The 18,694-nt window shown below is 44.8% G+C and overlaps 2 protein-coding genes across 3 annotated transcripts; both read right to left on the reverse strand.

The window, feature by feature from the left end:
* Nucleotides 1-129: 129 nt before the first annotated feature.
* slu7 (SLU7 homolog, splicing factor) lies at nt 130-4,621 on the reverse strand. The gene is made up of 15 exons (XM_037261829.1): nt 4,502-4,621; nt 4,173-4,335; nt 3,789-3,942; nt 3,638-3,718; nt 3,384-3,548; nt 2,875-2,940; nt 2,658-2,789; nt 2,487-2,584; nt 2,318-2,385; nt 2,040-2,179; nt 1,546-1,707; nt 1,368-1,469; nt 1,207-1,284; nt 652-795; nt 130-582 (listed from the first exon to the last, which is right to left on the reverse strand). The coding sequence occupies exons 2-15, from the start codon at nt 4,325-4,327 to the stop codon at nt 403-405; spliced, it is 1,725 nt and encodes a 574-aa protein (XP_037117724.1). The 5' UTR covers nt 4,328-4,335; nt 4,502-4,621; the 3' UTR covers nt 130-402.
* A 259-nt stretch (nt 4,622-4,880) lies between these two features.
* On the reverse strand, nt 4,881-18,294 carry nsd1a (nuclear receptor binding SET domain protein 1a). 2 transcript variants are annotated; one of them, XM_037261827.1, is made up of 24 exons: nt 18,118-18,294; nt 17,252-17,410; nt 15,459-16,216; nt 14,154-14,295; nt 13,897-14,069; nt 12,110-13,709; nt 11,908-12,032; nt 11,167-11,395; nt 10,995-11,086; nt 10,721-10,813; nt 10,462-10,650; nt 10,296-10,388; nt 9,997-10,120; nt 9,714-9,914; nt 9,221-9,400; nt 8,876-9,032; nt 8,458-8,663; nt 8,273-8,385; nt 7,925-8,194; nt 7,721-7,837; nt 7,238-7,379; nt 7,071-7,177; nt 6,578-6,776; nt 4,881-6,102 (listed from the first exon to the last, which is right to left on the reverse strand). In XM_037261827.1, the coding sequence occupies exons 3-24, from the start codon at nt 16,197-16,199 to the stop codon at nt 5,351-5,353; spliced, it is 6,045 nt and encodes a 2,014-aa protein (XP_037117722.1). In that variant the 5' UTR covers nt 16,200-16,216; nt 17,252-17,410; nt 18,118-18,294; the 3' UTR covers nt 4,881-5,350. The 2 variants fall into 2 exon arrangements, with proteins under 2 accessions (XP_037117722.1, XP_037117723.1); XM_037261828.1 differs by lacking the exon at nt 18,118-18,294 and adding an exon at nt 17,948-17,963.
* Between the last annotated feature and the right edge of the window lie 400 nt (nt 18,295-18,694).

The raw sequence follows: 18,694 nt of genomic DNA on the forward strand, positions 1-18,694 counted from the left end.
TATCAACATTTTTGCTCCTTTTTCACATGATGAACCAAACCAGTAACTGAATCTGAATTCACTTATGCTTGTGCATTTTGTGCACCGTCAGCATCGCATGTGAGGTTAGCTTTACAAAAAAGTAAAATATTTACCACAAAGCAATTTTATTAATAAAAAAATGCATGAACAAATAATTAATTTGTCTTTGTAGGCAGTCTTGTGTGACTGCAATGTATTTAAAAGGGTGGAAAACTGTGAATTTGTCACTATTACTCCCGTAGTACTGAAAATGTCTAATTGACTGTGGTCCTTTGTGAGACTCAACTCGAGGACATAGTGTGAGACATTGTTTCACCGAGCAAGAGCTCTGGGAGAGACCTTGGCTAAAGTTTTGCGGGGGCAACAGGGACGAGGGAGAGATCACTGTCCAAGAAAGGGAGCCATGGGATCGTCGGGCCGGTAGCGTTTCATGCGGAAGGCCTCGATCTCCTCCTCGGTGGGGGCCTTCACTTCCTGCAGACTGTGATAAGGCCTCTTCCTCTCGTCCAGCTGCATCATTGCTTCCACATTCTTCACGCGCTTGTCTTCTGCTTCCAGAGCCTGCGAGGACAAAATGGGTCAGCAAAGAGTGGGAAGTGACGGGCAGTACAGCACAAGCAGGCCCTTTACCATCTTCAACTTCTCTTTCTTTTTCTCTTCATCCTCTGAATCACTGTCGTCACTGCTGATGTGCTGCTCCTTTTTGTTCTTGTTCTTGTTCCTGTTGTACTTCTTCTTTTTCTTTTTCTTCTCCTTCATCTTTTCTTGGTGCATCTGACGGTTGCGAGCAGTGACAAGAAGAGGGATAGATTAAGAATTTGGCTCTATGATATTGATTGCTGATGAAGGCAAAACTGAGTGCAGTACTTGCTTCAGACCACTAGAGGTGCTGTTGAGTTTGTCTGAACTACAACTTCGTTTGTAATGTGAAGAGAAACATGGCAGCTTCAAGAGAACAGTCATGGCAGGTTTTCCTGTCTCTGGTGTCTCACATTAAGTTAGCCACAAACTAGTATGTTAGTTAATATAAGGTGCTTGCTTCCAACTGTTTCTTTATCCCTCATAATTGACATTTAGTGCAAAACTGACATGAAACAAGATCATTTTACATTTAAACACCAAAACTGAAATCAATGTTACATTTCAATTTATAACCCTGCCCTACAATGCATTAATATCTCTTACCTCCAGCAGAGTCTTGGGCTGCTCTTCCTCTTGTAGCTCATTGACACCGTCTTCAAACGGAACACACTGAGAGTTGCTCTTCAAGATTAAAAAAAAAAGATAACGTGAGTTACAAGGTCAATGTGCACCGCAAAAAGCCTCAAAGTGCCATAAGCGCTCACAATTCCAATGCCAGCATCTCCAGTGCAATAACTTTGTTTAACCATGGAGTGGCAGCACTTGTATCCCCAGAAGCCATCCTTCCAGTAGGAGCCCCAAATACACTGAGGAGCACAACAATTTGGTCAGGACAGTCAGAAGCCACATACAACCAGTTGAAGCACGCTCGGCCGTCCTTACGGTGTGATTGTTGATGAGTACGTCTTCCTCATACTTGGAGCGAGCGACGGCTTTCTCGAGTCCTTTTAGGACAGCGCCGTGACGGGAGTACTCCACGTAATCCTCAGTTTGAGCCAGTAGGAGCTCCCGAGGGGGTGCGTCCAAGTGCTCCTGGCCTCCATACTATTGAAAACACAAATAGTTATGCGACAACACCTTCTAAAGCCATACTCTCCAAAATTTGAAACACGTTACGCAAGATGGGGGAGTCATGTAATTGCGTGACAAGTTAAATCAAACAGAAAATTGCTTTTGTGTGTTTTCTGCACCCCCGCCAAAATTATCACAGCGTTCAATTTCTGTAACTCAGTTGGATGCTTGTTTGTCCCCACCACTTCATTTTGCGCTTGTGGCCCTCTCGCAAACGTTCCATGGTGAAAACAAAGGATGCGCCAATCAATACCACTTTTATGGACTGAAAAAATAGTCGCACTCGAAAAATACAGGCAGTGTACCTTCTCCACAATGCTCTCCCTCTGTTGCTCTTTGAAGTCTTCCTTCTTGACCTTAAAGGAACGATGAAGCAGCTCCAACTTGGTGGGGTCAGCCTGCAGATGCACTTCCGAGCCCCTCTCGTAGGCCTCCCAGGCAAACACTAACAGGAAAAGGTGTTAAATAATTCAAGAGGTCGCAGATATGCCTGCTATGGATCAATTTAACGCTCACTGTTGCAGCTTTTAATACAAATATAGCTCACGTTCTCCTGATTGTTAGCGGTTTCTTAGTGCCTTACTTTGTGTTTGAGCCATGGTGATGGTGTCACCACTATAGCGGGCAAAGTTGTCTCCAGCATATCCCACTCTGTAGGCAAAACCCAAACGGAATGTGGTTGGAAATCGACTTGAGGCAATTCAAACACACACAAACATTTTGCGGCGGCCGTTTTACTTCCAGGAACTTACTCGTCCGGGTTCATGCCAGTGCTGGAGTATGGGTTCTCTCTCATTGCTCGGGTCTTTGGATCGTAGTAGGCAGAGTTTGGATCCAGGTTCCTCAAGTACTGTGGGAAACAGACATTTATATTACTGGACATATACACGCAGTACCGCACACTTTGGTCAGGCGCCTCTTACTTTAGCTGTGTCTTCCCTAATACGCAAATTCCTGACGGTGATTCGTCTCTTGGAGTCGAAATTCTGGCCGGGCATGTCAATGTCATCTGCGTATTTATCTTCATCCTCATCCTCGCTGTCATGTTCTCGTTCCTGCAGAGAAATGATGCCACATTGCTTTCCATAGTTAGAGGTGAAGGACAGGGGGACAAGCCCATTCAGTGTCCAAAAAGCTTACCGATTGGTCCAGCTTCCCTGACGCCAACTCATCCTGGAGCTTGTGAGCCTTCAGTGTCCTTTTGGCCTGAGAAGTAAACAGATAGGACATCATCATAGAATCATTTGGAACAAGAGGCTAAGTTTGTAGCCGGATGAGAAAATGAGCCCACCAAATTGGACTCAAACACAGTCGCCAGGCATGGGCTGATAACACGTTTGACAGTTTATTGCAGTTTTAAAATGTCAAGGTTTTAATAACTGCTAAAACTGTCCGTCGCAGTTAACGAGTTTTTCTTTTCTTTTTTTGTCTAAAGTTCTAATGAGGCAACGTCCCACTGCAATATGATCGGCTGCTTGCAGAGATGATAAAGTGACCTGCCCCTTTGAATTTAATGACGAGAGCCCAGGCACTTTTTTTTTTTTTTTTTTATGGTTCTCATACAGTCAGAATATAATACCGGCTCATGCCTACATGTAGCACGCGACTGTGCTAAACTTGATTCACAGTCAATTGATAAGACTGCTTACCAGATCCACTTTGGCGTACTCCTCCACTATGCGCTGGTGTTCCTCAGGGTCGTAGCCATTCCAACGATCTCTCTTTCCGTCATAATCCAGTTTGAGTTGCACCTGCGAATGTTCATCTGGCGCAATGGCGGTGCCAGTAAACTTTGCCCCGACTTTTCTGGGTCGCTGAGAGCAAAAAAGCGATCAATGAAAAGGTCACAGTGCAACAATTTACACTCTTCTTCTTTGACTGATGGTCTGTTCAGTCATTTTACCTCCAAACAGTCTTTCTTCTTGTGTGTCATTGCACCACAGTTCTCACAGGCACCTTTGCGGAATTTAGTAGTAACAGTGTTCTGTTGAAAACATTGACATGAGTTAAGTCATTTCAAAGTCCTATTTGTTCAGTGGTTTATTTCTTCTCACCTCTTGCACTCCTCTCTTGTACCATTCTCCAATGGCAGAATAATCCTCTTGAATTTCCGTCTGTGGTCTCTGATGTTTAAGTGTGGGCCTTTTGGATGGGTCAATATACCACGGCACAGAGGAAATGTACTGTGGGATATGCGGGTTTATGTCCCTAGAGAAATAGTGAAATAGGGAACAAGTGATGAAAATCTGGAGCAAAGGATAGTTGTAAGCCTAAACACAGAGGACACAAGCGAGTGTGTGATTCATCGATTGCGCCCCAGCCCTCCTGCATAAACAACTCACAAAAACTGCAATTACAAGTGTGTGCTGCACAATTGAAGATTACAAACACTGCTGATAAACACACGACATGTGCAGATTTTACTTGAGTTTACGTACTTGCCCTCCTCGTCCACCTCAGCTGGAGCGTTTCCCAGCTTTCTCTGTTCCTCGAGTTCCTTCTTTTTCCTCCAGTCCTCCCGGGTCATCTTCTTGGGCTCATCCAGGTCCACAACGCCCTCGACACCGGCCTTCCCGTCGTCCTGCTCAGCCATGATTCAACCTGCAACGCGGATGAGCCATTAAAAACATTCAGAAGCGGAGCCGAGATGTCTGCACATTGCAGTCCAAATAACGCGTAAATACGTTTGTTCATAGCTGTGTCGCAGTTCAATGGCGTTGCCGGAATATTTGATATCTCTTTCTCGTTTGAAAATCAAATTGATTACCTTGGCTTTATCCAGTAATTATGTCAGAATTAGATTCGTCTTTCCAAAATCCACACAAACGCAGCATTAGTTTACTATGTTCGCCATTTTGCGCCGAGGAAATTACGTCATAGTTTCTTAATCTGTGGTGTCCAAACGTAGCAAAAAGTGAAAGAGCGACACCTATCGGAGGCGGATTTGCATAAATTGGTAACGGATCGCTTGTGTGTAGAATTTTGAATATTTTTCCCCATTTGCCCAAATGTGAATAGAATTAAAAACTGTCTCGATATAATACTCATGTATGGCCTTGGTCATCAATCTATTTAATATGAGTGTAAACTGATTTTTTTTTTTTTTTTAGATTCTTTTTTACTTATAAGATATGCTGGTCTCAGGCTTCAGTGACTACAGTGTGTTTATTTTTGCATTTGGGTCAAAACATAACATGGAAACAATGGCGCAAGAGCATTCCAATGACCACTCTTGTTTTTTTTTCTTTTTTTCACTAAGACATTGTCAAAGACAGTGCCCTTGTGATTACAGTTTTGTCAAATTAAAATAAAATAAAAAAATCTTGTTTTTTTTATTTTCAAAAAATATGTCCTTAAAAAAGTCCGATGTAAACAATGTATAATAGAGTGCACAACTGGAGCCAAATGCACCAGACATAAACAAACAAATATCAACAGAAGTAAAAGAAACTGAGTGAGCGTGCCCGTTGGGTCTTAGCACCAAAACGCATCCCATCTGTCAGTGTAGCTGTCAGGGATAACAAGGCAATATTGTACCAGGGAGAAGGGAATGTTGCAGTTGATTACAGTAGGTGACTTTAAGGGTCACTTGTCATTCGTGGTCTTCCCTTCTTCCCTAGTCATCGTCCTCGACGTCTTCATCGTCAGCATCTTCTTCAACGTAATCACCCCAACTGCCATAAAAGTTTGGCTCCTCCTCCTCCTCCTCAAGGGTGCCTCCTCCATACAGTGGTTCATCTTCCACCAACTCTATCGCTCCCATGTCATCATCTGCTTCTTCATCCTCCTCCTCTTCCTCCTCCTCGAGATCATCGTCGTCGTCATCATCATCGTCGTCTACATCGTCATCATTGTCGTCGTCCAGGTCTACCTCGACACCACACACCTCTCCTTCCTCAATTTCACCATCATCGCTTTGACCCTTGGAGGACGTCGGGCTGGAGAATGCTTTTTCTTCAAGCTCGTCTGTGAGGCAAGACCCGCTCGAGGGGATGAAGCTTGAGGTAGACGTCTTTGTGTTTATGTACAGACGAGGAGGAGGAGGCTTGAGAGTGGCCGGGCCAGCCCGACCGCCGTGCCAGGTGGCGGGGGAAGAATCTTCAGATCCCGAAGCTTCACAGGAAGCAGGTGGCCCAGCAAAAGGATTCAAGGCAGCCGCGTTGGGCACGTATTCGCGGATCTCGCCTGGTTCCAGAGGGTCGGGCCCACAGGGGTCGTGGTCACTGCAAGACAGCTTGCCGTCCAGCTTGGAAATGAAGAGCATGCCATCGAGATGTGCTTTGCAGAATGAGCTGGGGCACATCTCACAAAAAGAAGCTGCCTCTATACCGCAGATGTCACACTGGTGCCAAGGACACTCCCATCGCCCTGGAAATTATAGTATGGTCATTTATACTTTATTTTGTAATTGAATAGATAAATACCTACATAGAACGATATTTTGGTTTGTATTGTGGGATGAAAATTTAGGGTAAAGGATGGGCAAGTACCGATATAGATAGCAAATTCTCATGGAGGCTGCTGATACCAGTCAGTGATACTAAAGCCCCCCCTCCAAAGGAATTTGCCTTTATTTTAAGGTAAGCCCAACTATTAGACCAAAACATGTACAATAAATCTGATATCGTTTATCGTTATACGGATTAATTAATTATTTGTGTGGAGGACAGAAAATATACACGTTATGTGCATATATTGCACAATTGTCTTTAGTGGTTTTATACTTTTTGACAATACAGGGCTATTTTTATTGCTCAAACCCTGGTTGATGTGATCAGGTTTGAATAGCAGGAATAGTTGACGACAACTAACCCGTTTGACAGGGTAAGAAGACCCTACTTGCCTGCAGGTCTTTTGGACAGGTTGAGGCAATCAGCGTGGTAGACCTTCGGGCAACCGGGCTTCTTACAAGACACGATCTGGCCCCCGTCACCACAGCTGAAACATTCATCCTCCCTCTCTTTGGTCACCTCTTGCTTGGTCTTCTTCTTCATGCCCCCTCGCCTCTTCCCTTCCTTAATTTTTTCAGCTGGTGGCTGGTTCTGAACAAGATGGCAGAAAGCAATATCAGGTCATTGATCATGGACCTTGATGTGACATAGGGCTGTGGATCTTTTTGTATTGACACAAATGTTCAATTTTTGTTTATTTTGTTTGTTTACATGAACTATAATAACCTTGGTGTAGAGACATGATGGTTTGTGGAACGCGATTTTATAGTGAAGTCTTCCTTCAAGAGAGGAGTAAAGATGGCAAAAATAGTGTTGCAGCGTTAAGTTTGCAGCTACGTGTTCCTAAATCAAGGACAAGCGTTATCAGAGAACTGGAATTTTTACCTTGGGTCGAACGCCAAGGAAGCCGCTGCAGTTGGGTGCTCCGCATTTACAGGCGGTTTTGCCATTGCCAAGACACTCGAGGTTGTAGTTAAAAGTCAGCTCCACACCTAAAAGGCATACCTTCTATCAGTACAGTATCGTGGAAACTACAACAATGCAACTCAAACCTTTTGGGATGTCTTGCAGAGCAAAAAGTCCCACGCGGGTATCGCCATTCACAGTCCATTTCTGAGTTTCACAATTTGGCTGGCAGCTGTGATTCATAAAGCGAGCCTGGTTCCCTTTGGGTCCTGCGTCGATGATTCGGTCCTGAAATTAAAAGAACAATTCAGCAATTTCACACAAGAGGGATTCATGTTGTACACTCTGCAACTCCGTTGAAACAGATTCAATGACTGGTGCGGTTATTTATTTTATTTTATTTTTTTAAATCAACAGCTGATGCTTTCAAATGTCTTGTTTTGATTAAACGATAAAGATAATGAGTCTGTCTTCATGGCTGGAAAAATATTGTTGAGAGAGGATTTGGACGGAGATTCTAAGTGATTACTCCATTATTAAAAAAGTCATCAATTGATTTGATAATCCATTCATTTCAACAACTCTAAACTGAGAAAATAGTCTTTTTATTTTCTTCTTCAGAACTTTACCTTGTCTAGTGTCAGCATGTAGAAGTTAAAGATGCCTTTTTCCTGAGCATATTTGATTCGGGCCCGACATTCTTCTTCATCTATCACCTCCCCCACATATTCACTCACAAAAGCTCCCTGTGAAGAGTCACAACAGCGTATTGGTGGCAAGCATGCCCAGAACAAACATCAAGTTGTAAGCTGTGGCACGACATTTAGACCCACCTTCTTAATGTCAGACACGCTGCGCAAACCCCAGCCACGCGACAGTGTCCTAAATATCTCAACAATGGTGTACTGGCGTTTTGTGAAGGACTGGTTCTGACATCGCTCGCCTGCAGCGCAAACTTGAGGATGGCACTCGTACAACAGCATACGGTTAATGCACTCGGAATCCACGCCGCACGGGTTCTCGTCCGACGCCTTGCAGTTGCAGCGGGGGATCTCCGATAGGTCAGCCGTGATGATCTGCACCTTCCCAATTGGCTTGTTGACCTAAGAAGATTTCACTTTCATTTCAAGATTTGCGATGAACTGCTGGCGAGAAAGAAAACACGCATTGAGAAAAAGCACCTTAATATGTTTGTATGGCGGAGGTTTCTTATGAATCTTTCTGTCCTCCTGCAGCTGCCTCATTTCCTTTTCAGCCTGAAGTTCTTTGAATCGCTCTGCTGCTTCAATCAGGGCTGCAAACAAAGAAACCATTTTACAGAAAACGTCCGAGACGAATATTCAAAATGCACAGTGGCCCAGCTTACCCTTTTTGTACACGGCGTCTGCCCCCTTGCCCATTTTCTCAATGTTGTGGGTGTCACCCTCCATGTAAGGGAACACGCGGGCTTGATAGGTCCATACAAAATCCTTGGAGCCAAAAAACTGCACCGGGAACTCCCCGACCTCGTGTTTCATCCTCAAGATATTATTTGGGACATCTTTGGCCAGGCACACTTCGGCAGGCCACCACCTACAGAGTTAGATATACATTCATACATTCGAATCAGTTTAAGATAATTAAGCTTTTACGAGTACACTGTCAGATACATATTACATAATTCGTTGCCCTACAGCTCATTCAAACTTGGTCGAGATGGAGTGAGCCGATTTTCCAAACTGATGCATGAACACCTGTCTATGTATATAACATTTGAAAACTTGCATCCAAATACTGAACCTTACCTGAAGCGGCCCCATTTGACCCAGAGTATGTCCTTGATCCGTGGCCTCTTTCCGGCCTTGCAATCATTGCAGAACCAGCTGCCTTGAGGCATCTCCATATTGAGACATTCCTGATGAAAAGCAGCAGGACAGGCTTCACAGCAAAGCAGGCTGCCTCCTGCAAAATTATAGCAAAAGCATTCAAAGCACTGAAGGGCTGTTGCATTTTTTTTTTTCCTTTTTTTTTTTTATCACGACTGCTTTTGATGACTTTGGTCTTTTCGCTTATGTATTTGAGGAATATTGAAAGACGAACTCCATGGACATATCCATAAACACTAGAGGAGACTTCAAAAATGAAATTACCTTCCGAGCACACAAAGCACCAGCTAACATTGATGTGCTCGTGGTTCTTGCAGCCTTTTCGAGGAGTGAAGTGATTTGGACAGAGAAAGCCGTTGTTGGCCAGCACCACGCTGCCGGCTGCCATGCAGTTGTCATTAGCGTGGTAAGCCACGGGGCAGCGCACACAGCGAGCCAAACGTCCTGCGCAGCGAGAACAAAAGCCACACTTTCATGAATGGAATTTTCATCTGATTAAGGTAGGCTGGCTCCAACAACATTCATTTTATTTAACTACAAAACTCGTTGCAACTATTTTTTATAACAATTTCACATACTAATTCACGGATGTTTGTTTAAATTAAACACTTGAATTATTATACTTGCACACAATAGTCACATTTTATTATTGCAAGTTATTAATCCAATTCAATTCCAAAGTCCCTCACAAAAGTTTGCAACCGATAGTACAGATGAATAAAATGGTCTAGTCGACACAATATGTGAAGCGTCTTACCTTTGGAGCTGCAAGCATTGAGAGGATCGGCGATGTGGCACGAAAGACAAACGTGTAAGGGGCAGCGGAAGCTTTTGTTATGTCGCTGCGTGGCCGAGAAGGCCATGATGCAGTCGGTGTGATAGAATTTTCCACACAGTGGGATTATGCATCGCTTCACGCCATTGCCAGACTTCTTACACACAAAGCACGTATGAATGCCTGAAATAGCAGCAAAGGAATATTTTGCATTTAGTTCATTGATGGCAACACAAGCCATCGTAGTGTCGGCAGTGTCACTCACCGGAGGTGCATTGCTGGCAGTGAAATTTCCCTTTGGGTGGCGCGGACAAACCAATACACTGAGGGTGAAAGGCTCCATAACAGTGGCTGTCACAAACCAGGACGTCTCCTGTTCTCTCACAAATCTACACCCAAACATCATAAAAGCCACACTTGTAAGATGCTAAGAATGTTACAGATGTTAATGATTTCTTTTATTCTATCATAATTGTGGCCAGGGGGGAGCACAATTCTGTTTCTGAAGTTGAACAAATTGTGAGGTGGACAGGGGTTCTTTGTTAATACAGTTTTCCATCTCACCTGGCAGATGTTCTCCTTAAAGGAAGTACCACCTATTTTCACTTTAACATCCATTTGGGAAGATGGGCTGTCCAACAAATTGGCATCAAGCACCTGCAAAAATCAACATTCATCTTTGCTACATAACTCTCTAACTGAAACTGAGGGAAGGCCATAATGTGATCACCTCAGATTTTGGAGTGTCAGCATCTGTGTTTTGTTTCTCTTCCATGCTGCAGGGCATCAACATGGCCTTTTGCTCAGGGGACTTGGTCGGAGTGACAAACTCCACATCCTCAGCCTCAAAGGGGGGAGTGGTCGCAACAGGGACGGAAGATGTGCTGGGATTAGATTTCTCTTTCTTTACTGGTGTGAGCTGGAAATCATTTTTTCGAGATTAATTTATCATCACAACAATTTTGGTAGTTGTTGAGCCGAACACTGACCGTATGTTCCTTATGTTTGAGCTTCTGAGGTATCGCAGTTTGCTTAACCAACACTTTTACTTCAGGGATAACGTTTGGAGGATATTTTGGCTCCTGTGTGAAAATAGAGCAACATTTAAAAAAAGATTGCACAATCAGAACAGAAATTCAAAGAATGGTCTCGGCCATAAAAAAAAGTAATATATTCAATATTATCCTCTGTGTCTGACAAGACTTATTGTTCAAGAGTTAGTTAGGCTTGTCGGCTTCTGTTGATTTAGTAGTCGCTACTTACCTCTTTCTTTGGAAGGGCCGACAATTCTTCAATGTTACCATCCAAAACCTTATGTGACAGCTTCCGAGGCCTTTTTCTTTCCGCTGTGGGATCAGTAACCAGGAGCAAAATGATGATCATCATCATGTAATATACAGGATGGACACATGGGATTGTTCAGACATTAAAATACCAGATTTTAGAGGGAGATCATCATCTTCTGTGGCCATGCCTTGAGGGGGCTGAGTTGGTGCTGGGGAGGTGGGGGGCAGTTCACAGGGGGATAGATCCTGAGAGTGACTATGTGCCTCTGAAACCAGAGCCGTAGGGGGCGCTATGGAGACCGACGGTGTGCCAAGTGTTTCCGATGGTATGCTGAGATCCAGGACCGGCGACACAGTTTCACTGGTATCACTAAGAGTCTGAGAGGTACACATAGCATCAAGATCAAGATGCTCTTTAATATTTATCTACCTCAAGCAACACCGAGAAAACAAGATCAAATCCTTGGAAACGCGACCATTGCAAGCTTTTTGTGTGATTTATGGAAGTGATTGTCAAGTTAATTCTACGACAAAGAGTGTCGCAGAAGAGAGACTTTAGAAGTAGAAGCAGTGACAAAATGCACACGCAATACACCCACTACAATTTGTCTTTACGGGCCCCATAAAATGATGTGGTGGGCCTTATCTGGCCCCTGGGCCTTGAGTTTGACACCAGTGCTTTAGGCTGTAGAGCTGGAATATTCTAAGCAGAGCAGCAACTGCTCGGGCTGTTTTACGGTTTAGAATCAGTTTCTCTCTTTTTCAGGCAGACTTACAAATCAATCCATTGATAATTATAGAAAATGCCTTCAGAATAAGAATGAATGTACCTGAGGAAGGTGACTAAGTTGATTGTGCTGTACTGTATGCAAGTGTAAAGAGCATTTTACCGTATCGGCTGAGTCTAAAATGTGTTTCGTGTATTTCCTTTTTGGGGCGAATATTTGTTGATATTCCTCGATAGACTCCAGGAGTCTTTTAGTTGGTTTCCGGAGACGTTTGCTTTCTGAATGACCTGCGTGAACACACAAAAAGCCTCTTGGAGTCATTTTGAACAAACCAAGCAGGACCGACCGACGGCGCTCGTCTTACGGGCTGCACTGCTTTCCTCGGAGAACGAGTTATTGTCTGACAAGCTGTCATCTGGAGATGCTCTCATTGGGTAAGAGCCGTTGGTCTCGCTCTCCTCGACCATTTGCCAGCGCTTCTTTGGGGCAATGGGAGATTCAGAACGCTTGTCGAGGTAGGTGGCAGCAGGTTCAAAAAGAATGGGATGATCAGATTGGGCTAAATCTCCGTGACCAGTGACAAATTCCCTGCCGAAAGCCAAATCGGCCATGTTGGAGGAAAGGCCAGGTAAGGAAGGTTTCAGTTTGGCTGGAAGTCGCTGTTTTCGCCGTTGTTTGTCAGAGTGCTCAATCAAACAGTGGTCGGTGTCTGCTGACATGATAGCTTTAGTCCTCCACTTGGTTTTCACTCTTGAGAACGTTCTCGATGGTTCAACCTCTGTTTGAATTCCTTGAGACCCCCTCAATGGATCGCCAAAGGATGAAGAAGGAATGACTAAGGGCTCCTCCTTGATCAGCACGGGTGACGGTGGGATAAGCAGAGGCTTCCCCTCCTTGGCTCTCGTGTCATGAATGTCTTTGAGGAGCATGAGGAAGGTACTGAATTTATAATTAGAATCAGGCCGAAACGTGGCCACCTGGGAGTCGCTATTCTCGCCAACAAGGGACTTAAACGTGACTTCCTTCACATCCAGGAAAGCATCCATGGGACACAGTGATGAAGAGGGGCAGTGGGAGGAAGATGATGAGCTAACAAGGCTAACATTCTCCGTCTTGATTTGAACAGGATCCGCAAAGGAGTCCCTTTGGTCCACACGAGGAGAATTTATGAAGGTGCCAACACTGTTTGTTTTCTTGGCAGGCTTCCTCGCACGCTTCTTCGGAGTGCTGTGATCTACACAGGATGACGCATCGGTGATAGATTCCCAACAAGGAGACGTTTCAGTTTTTAAAGGAACATTATCACTTGATTCATCCGGACGACAATCATCAGAGTGGGCCGAGATTTGGCTTGCGGCCATCGGACTGTGAGAACTTTCCTCATCGTCCCTTAATCTCCGATTGGTACAGTCCAAAAAGGGGCTGGCAGAATGATGTGAATCAGCAGAATGCTGGACTGTTTCCGTGAATACTGTTTTTATTTGTGTGAAGGGCTTTTCTCGTTCACGTACTGGAGACATTGTTAACTGTTCGGAACAATGTAATATAGGAAGTGTTCGCAGATCCACATATAGTGAGTCTTCTGGTTCTTTTTTCAGTGCCTGGCTCGTTGCACGAAGGTCCGGTGTGTCAGTGGTGACCGATGATCCCGCCGAACCACTGATAATGTGCCCAAATATGTCTGACAGACATTTCTTTTTCTTTTTGTAAGTTTTGCTGTGATTGGACAGAGATCCTGCTGGGTTTTTGATTACGTGTTCCTCGATCCTACCGGTATCAGGCGATGCGAGTTGACGAGCATCTTCGTAAAAAGAGGGGGTCTCCTGATTGGGGACGTGTTGTACGGATTCCTCTCCGTTGAGAGACACTGCGGGCAAACACTTGGCATTCTGTTGTCGCGCAGAGAGCATATGCTCAGCTTCCCTTACACTGACCGCCCATGCAGACTGCAAACTTTTGGGTACCTGCGGAAAAAAGATGCAACATTTGTTAGCGACTCACGCTGAAAATTGCCACCAAAAAAATATGAAGAACAGGAAAGGGAAAGAGAGCCCACAAGATTTGTTTTCTTTTTCCCAAATATGCAGCTTGGTTATATTGAATTCCCAGATTTGTTGTTACACATTCATCCAAGTCATGTGTGTAATTTACCGTGTACTTGTAATCTTTCTCCTTCTGCTTCCCTCTAGGTCTGAGCATGGGCAGGTCATCAAACTGATAGCCGCCTTTGAAAGGAAAAATGGCGTTCCCCGGGACCCAGGCGCACTCGACCATCTCGCCAATCGTCTTCAGGAAGTACAAGCGACAGGGGCGCGGACTGGGCACTTGAAAATAACAAATCAAACGACGATCACGTTAAAGATTACCGTCAGGTCAGTTGCGGTCGGCTAGTGTGACGGAAAGCTTACGTTTCATCTTGGTGTGGAGGCCCAACTGAGGGTCGCAAAGAACTCGGCAGGGCCACCAGGGCCGCCTGTTGAACTTTGCCCACACCAACTCGCCTTCCACATGTTGCACTGATGGAGGAGGCCTTGCTTTTGGACTCTTGGACTGAGAGAGAGAGAGAATACAACATTTTCAAATATAATTATCTAACATGTCGATTGTCCGGAACACGTTTAAAGGGAAATCTCATACTTTGTCTTTTAGGTTTGAAATATATCGTTTGTAAATCCAATTTGAGAACTTTTCATACACATGGGTGAAAGCTCTTTTTAGTCTTTTAGCTTCCATATTCATACAAGCTTATTTCTATCTAGATCACTATAGTTATCTGTTTTTAGAAAGAGTTTGCGTGCTGTCTGTGCTAAGTCATCACAAAGGTGCAGAGTTGAACAAGCTTATGTAGTGGATATGCCTGTGCATGAGGAGTAGAGTTAACTGCCCGCACACACAGTGAAGACGTTAGCAAAAATAGACCACGTAAGTTGGGAGGCCTGATTAAATTAGAAGGGTCAGAGGCCAGGAACCACTGAGAGGCATGCACTGATTCCAAAACGGACACCGGCACAATTGGCACAGAGTACCATTGTCTGAGTTGCCTGGACTTGGTCTTAGTTTTTCCAGCTAAGACAGTTTCCTCAGACTAATGAGATCCAAAATTAGATGTATCCATGAGGTGACCAAAAGATGTTCAATAATATGATGGAGTGCAGTTCCACACCTCTGTAAATTAAAGCGACTATGTTACTTCTATGTCTGAAAACTGAACAGTATTAGTTATGATTCTGTGTTGAGGTTTAAACGGGATGGGCCCCATTAGCTTGGGATAAAAATGCAGTTAAAACTTTTTCCATCCACACGTTTCCTGCTCAGGCTCAGAAAGAATATTGACAAATTATCGGTCAATCACAGAACTGACAAAAAGGCAAACAACCAGACAACTGTCATAATTCGGGACCCACGATGCCGCCTACCAATATATTTTTGAAATGACAGAAATACTTGGGATTTGTATAAGACGACAACCCCAATGTACTGCCCAGTTTCAATTTAAAACCGAGTCTTTTTTTGGCAGCCTATACCGGTGTACATTTCAAGTGACACATATGGCTGCTTACACTTTTTGTTTATCACGTGTGTCAATTGAGCCATACAGACTTAGAGACAGAGTGCCTGAAAAATATCTGGACTTGTACAATCCAAAAACACTGAGACAAAGCTTTGGTTTTCCTGATGTGCCAAACAAAGAATCTGCAGTGTTTGCAACTCACATCAGAGTTGCCGCCGGATGGTGAAATTAGCCTAGGCTCAGTAGCGGCAAGTTCCCCATCACTTTCCAGTTCCTCGTCCACGCTCCACCCGTCCCTCATGGTGATGTCTGGCAGTGCGCTGGGGCTCAGCATGGGGTTGAGTTCCGAGATCGTTTTAGACATCAGGTTAAAAACAGTAGGTTTGTATGTCCTCTGGTCTGAGCCTGAAATGTTTGAGGCTGGAGAGCCGGTAACAGCGTGCTCCCAAGTCTGGTGATAAGGGTTGAAGGCCTCGTTACGTTTGTACACAACATGATCGTGGTGTTGCTGCTTTGTGTCACTGCTGTCAAACAATGAAGTGCCAAAATGCAGGTAGCCGTTTGAGATGGGAGAACAACAGTCTTGGCTGTCCGGACTGTGAGGAGGGAAGCCATTCCTGTTGAAGGGCGGCAGAGATTCAAATGAAGTGTTGCACGGCGAGGGAGGCAAAAGGACAGACGGTGGCTCAAACTCCTCATCGTTCCCGACTGGGCTTGAAGGGTGCAGGCGGTTCCTCGCATGGAGGTCAACCTTCTTGACCACAGCGCTGAAGTCATGCAGCGGGCCGTAACAGTTGGACGCTGACGGCTGCTCCGACCCGCGCTTCGCCATGCCGCACTGGCTTCTATAGGAGGCGTCCAAGAAGCCATTGCGGGGCCTCGGCTCCGGCTGGCTGCTGGAGCCAAACGCTGAGCGGAAAGCCGGTCTGTATGACTGACTCATGTTGTCATGGCTCGCCCCTGTCAAGGAAAGGAAAGATGCTGAGCAACAGTAAAAGCAGTAAGAGTAAAATCACCTGAATTATTATGCTAGAAAAATATCAACAATGGCATTAATTATGGTTTTGGCTGCATTCGAAGAACCTGGTAAAAGCTGTTTCGTATCAATTGTATCCCCCCCCCTCGCCTATAGTAGTGGTATATTTGATCTAGAACCTTAATTGCACTGTATATGTGTAATTTTAGAACCTAAGCATGTGTAGCATGCGAAGCAAACAAAGTCCTGGTACATTACTTAAGTTACCATTTTTGAGAAATGTGCATAATGTAATACAAAATCACACCAAGTATCATATTGGAGGACCATGTATGGATCATCAGGTACTTTGGGGGGGCATTTAAATATCAAAAGTAGTAGTGGTTGCTGTACACAGTATCGGTAAGTAATCAAAGAGTGAGCACTCATACAGGTATTGCCTGAAACAGTAGCATCAAATATCCTTACCCAAAATCATTCATGTGAGGTTGATTCAAATTGTACACAAGTATAAATGGTTATTGAGCTATTTGCGCCCTGCGATTGGTTAGTGACCAGTTTGGGGGTGTACCCCGCCTCCTGTCCAAAATCATCTAGTATAGGTTCCACTCACACATGTGCCACCCTAATAAGGAAGAGCAGTATGGGGGGAAAAGTACTGAAATTTATAATTAAATAATAATTCATGTGTTTACCCGTAGCTGCCAGAGGACTTGCTATTGAATAGGAAAGTATGATTTTGAGAAAACTTGTCATTGCATGGCTTCTACACAGGAGGTAGGTCATAACAAAACCTAACTTGAGCGTGACAAATTTCATTCATAAAAATCCAGCACAACAAAGCTACTTGGACTGACTGCTGGGGGCCATTGCTATGGCGGAGGAGTCAATGGAGGAGGCTGTGCAGGAAGAGGAGGTGGTGACACTGAACCAGCACACAAACACATAGGAAGACAGACAAGGCAAGCTACAAACAACCCAGAAAAATCAAGCACGCGTGGAAGGCGAGAAAAACTCACCATGTGCTGGTCGGTCACTGTGAAACCAACAGCGGACGCGTGATTATGAGGCAAAAAGCAAGTGTTAATGCGCAGATGTGCACAATCCCAGCAGCGGCTCCTCGAGTAGGCCGAGGCAAGGCGCTCATTCTCTGCGCCGGCCCTCTCCGCGAACTGCCACTGGAGAAACACAAAGTAGCACTTCTGAGAAACACAAAGCGAGCTCCATAACGACCGGCTCGTCTCAGCGAGCCAACGGCGGTCCCCCCTCTGGCACTCCTGCTAGCTTATTGACTACATGATCGCGCCTGGTTGGCCTCCGGTTTGTGTTAAAACAAGCCCAGAGAGCGAGCGAGTGTGTTGGTGAGCTGCAGCCAATCGGCACCGCCACCCAACCCCCCAGTCAGTCAGTCAGTCTGCCTGCCTGCTTGCAGCACAGGCCGTGACACCCAATTCTCTCGAAGCGCGCACGCCCGCATACGGTTGCCGCGCGCACGCGCAATAAGGTTAACTATTCAGACAAAATCCGCACGAGTCAATAAATTCTCGAATGGCCATTTAACTCAACGCGTGTTCGCACAGCGGAGGGGCCCGTGCGAGTGGAATACAGTACAATAGTGCAAACAGCGGCGGCCATGTTGCTTGCTCTGCCCATCGGCAAAAGGAGCGAGGCCGCTTGGGCAAAAAAGCGAGAAAGAAACGACAGTAAACACTCACAAATTAAAAATGTTTAGACCGATAAAGATGTTCGCCTTTCAGCTTGTCTTCACGCACCGGCCGGTGGACGACGCTTCCAACTTTGCAGTACAAAAGGCTGCGGGCCACAGGATGAGACAAAAGACAGCCTCGGCCGCTGTTCACGGAGTGTTGTGAGCAAATGTACTTACCTCGTATTACAATTGAGGTTTTACACCCCAAAGCGGGCAATTTTAGCCAAGTTTTAGTTGAAATATCATCTGGGAACATACGAACTTGTTCACTCTCCTCGCTGCAGCACCGTTTAAAAACACGCAGTGTCACCGTTTATTAAATTCATTTTCACCTCAAGACAAGCGAAGCGCGCTACTACAATTGTTACACTAATTAATTTAACATAACGTTAACATATTCGTCATTTTACAGGTTGATCGTTCTATTTAGAGACGGGGGGCCTCTGGTGTACGCAGACGGAACCACACCTTCCATTTAACAATAAGCCATGAGCAAAAAACATTTTATTTGGATTTTTTTCCCCAACAAACTGGAACAACATGCTGTGGATCTGTAAGTAATATGGTTACAAGACATAGTGAAGAGTACGTGGGGGTGTTTAACACCGTCAGTCGGACAAACATGGTAACAATGGCGTTCCTAACACAATGTATTAAAACCAATCAGAAATTTCCAACCAGTGTGCCAAGTGAGGAATGCCACTCTCCAATTTGCCTTAATTGGTCCCAAGATTATTAACGACAAACGTCATTG

This window comes from Syngnathus acus, chromosome 10 (assembly GCF_901709675.1).
Source record: "Syngnathus acus chromosome 10, fSynAcu1.2, whole genome shotgun sequence".
Classification (NCBI taxonomy): Eukaryota; Metazoa; Chordata; class Actinopteri; order Syngnathiformes; family Syngnathidae; genus Syngnathus; species Syngnathus acus.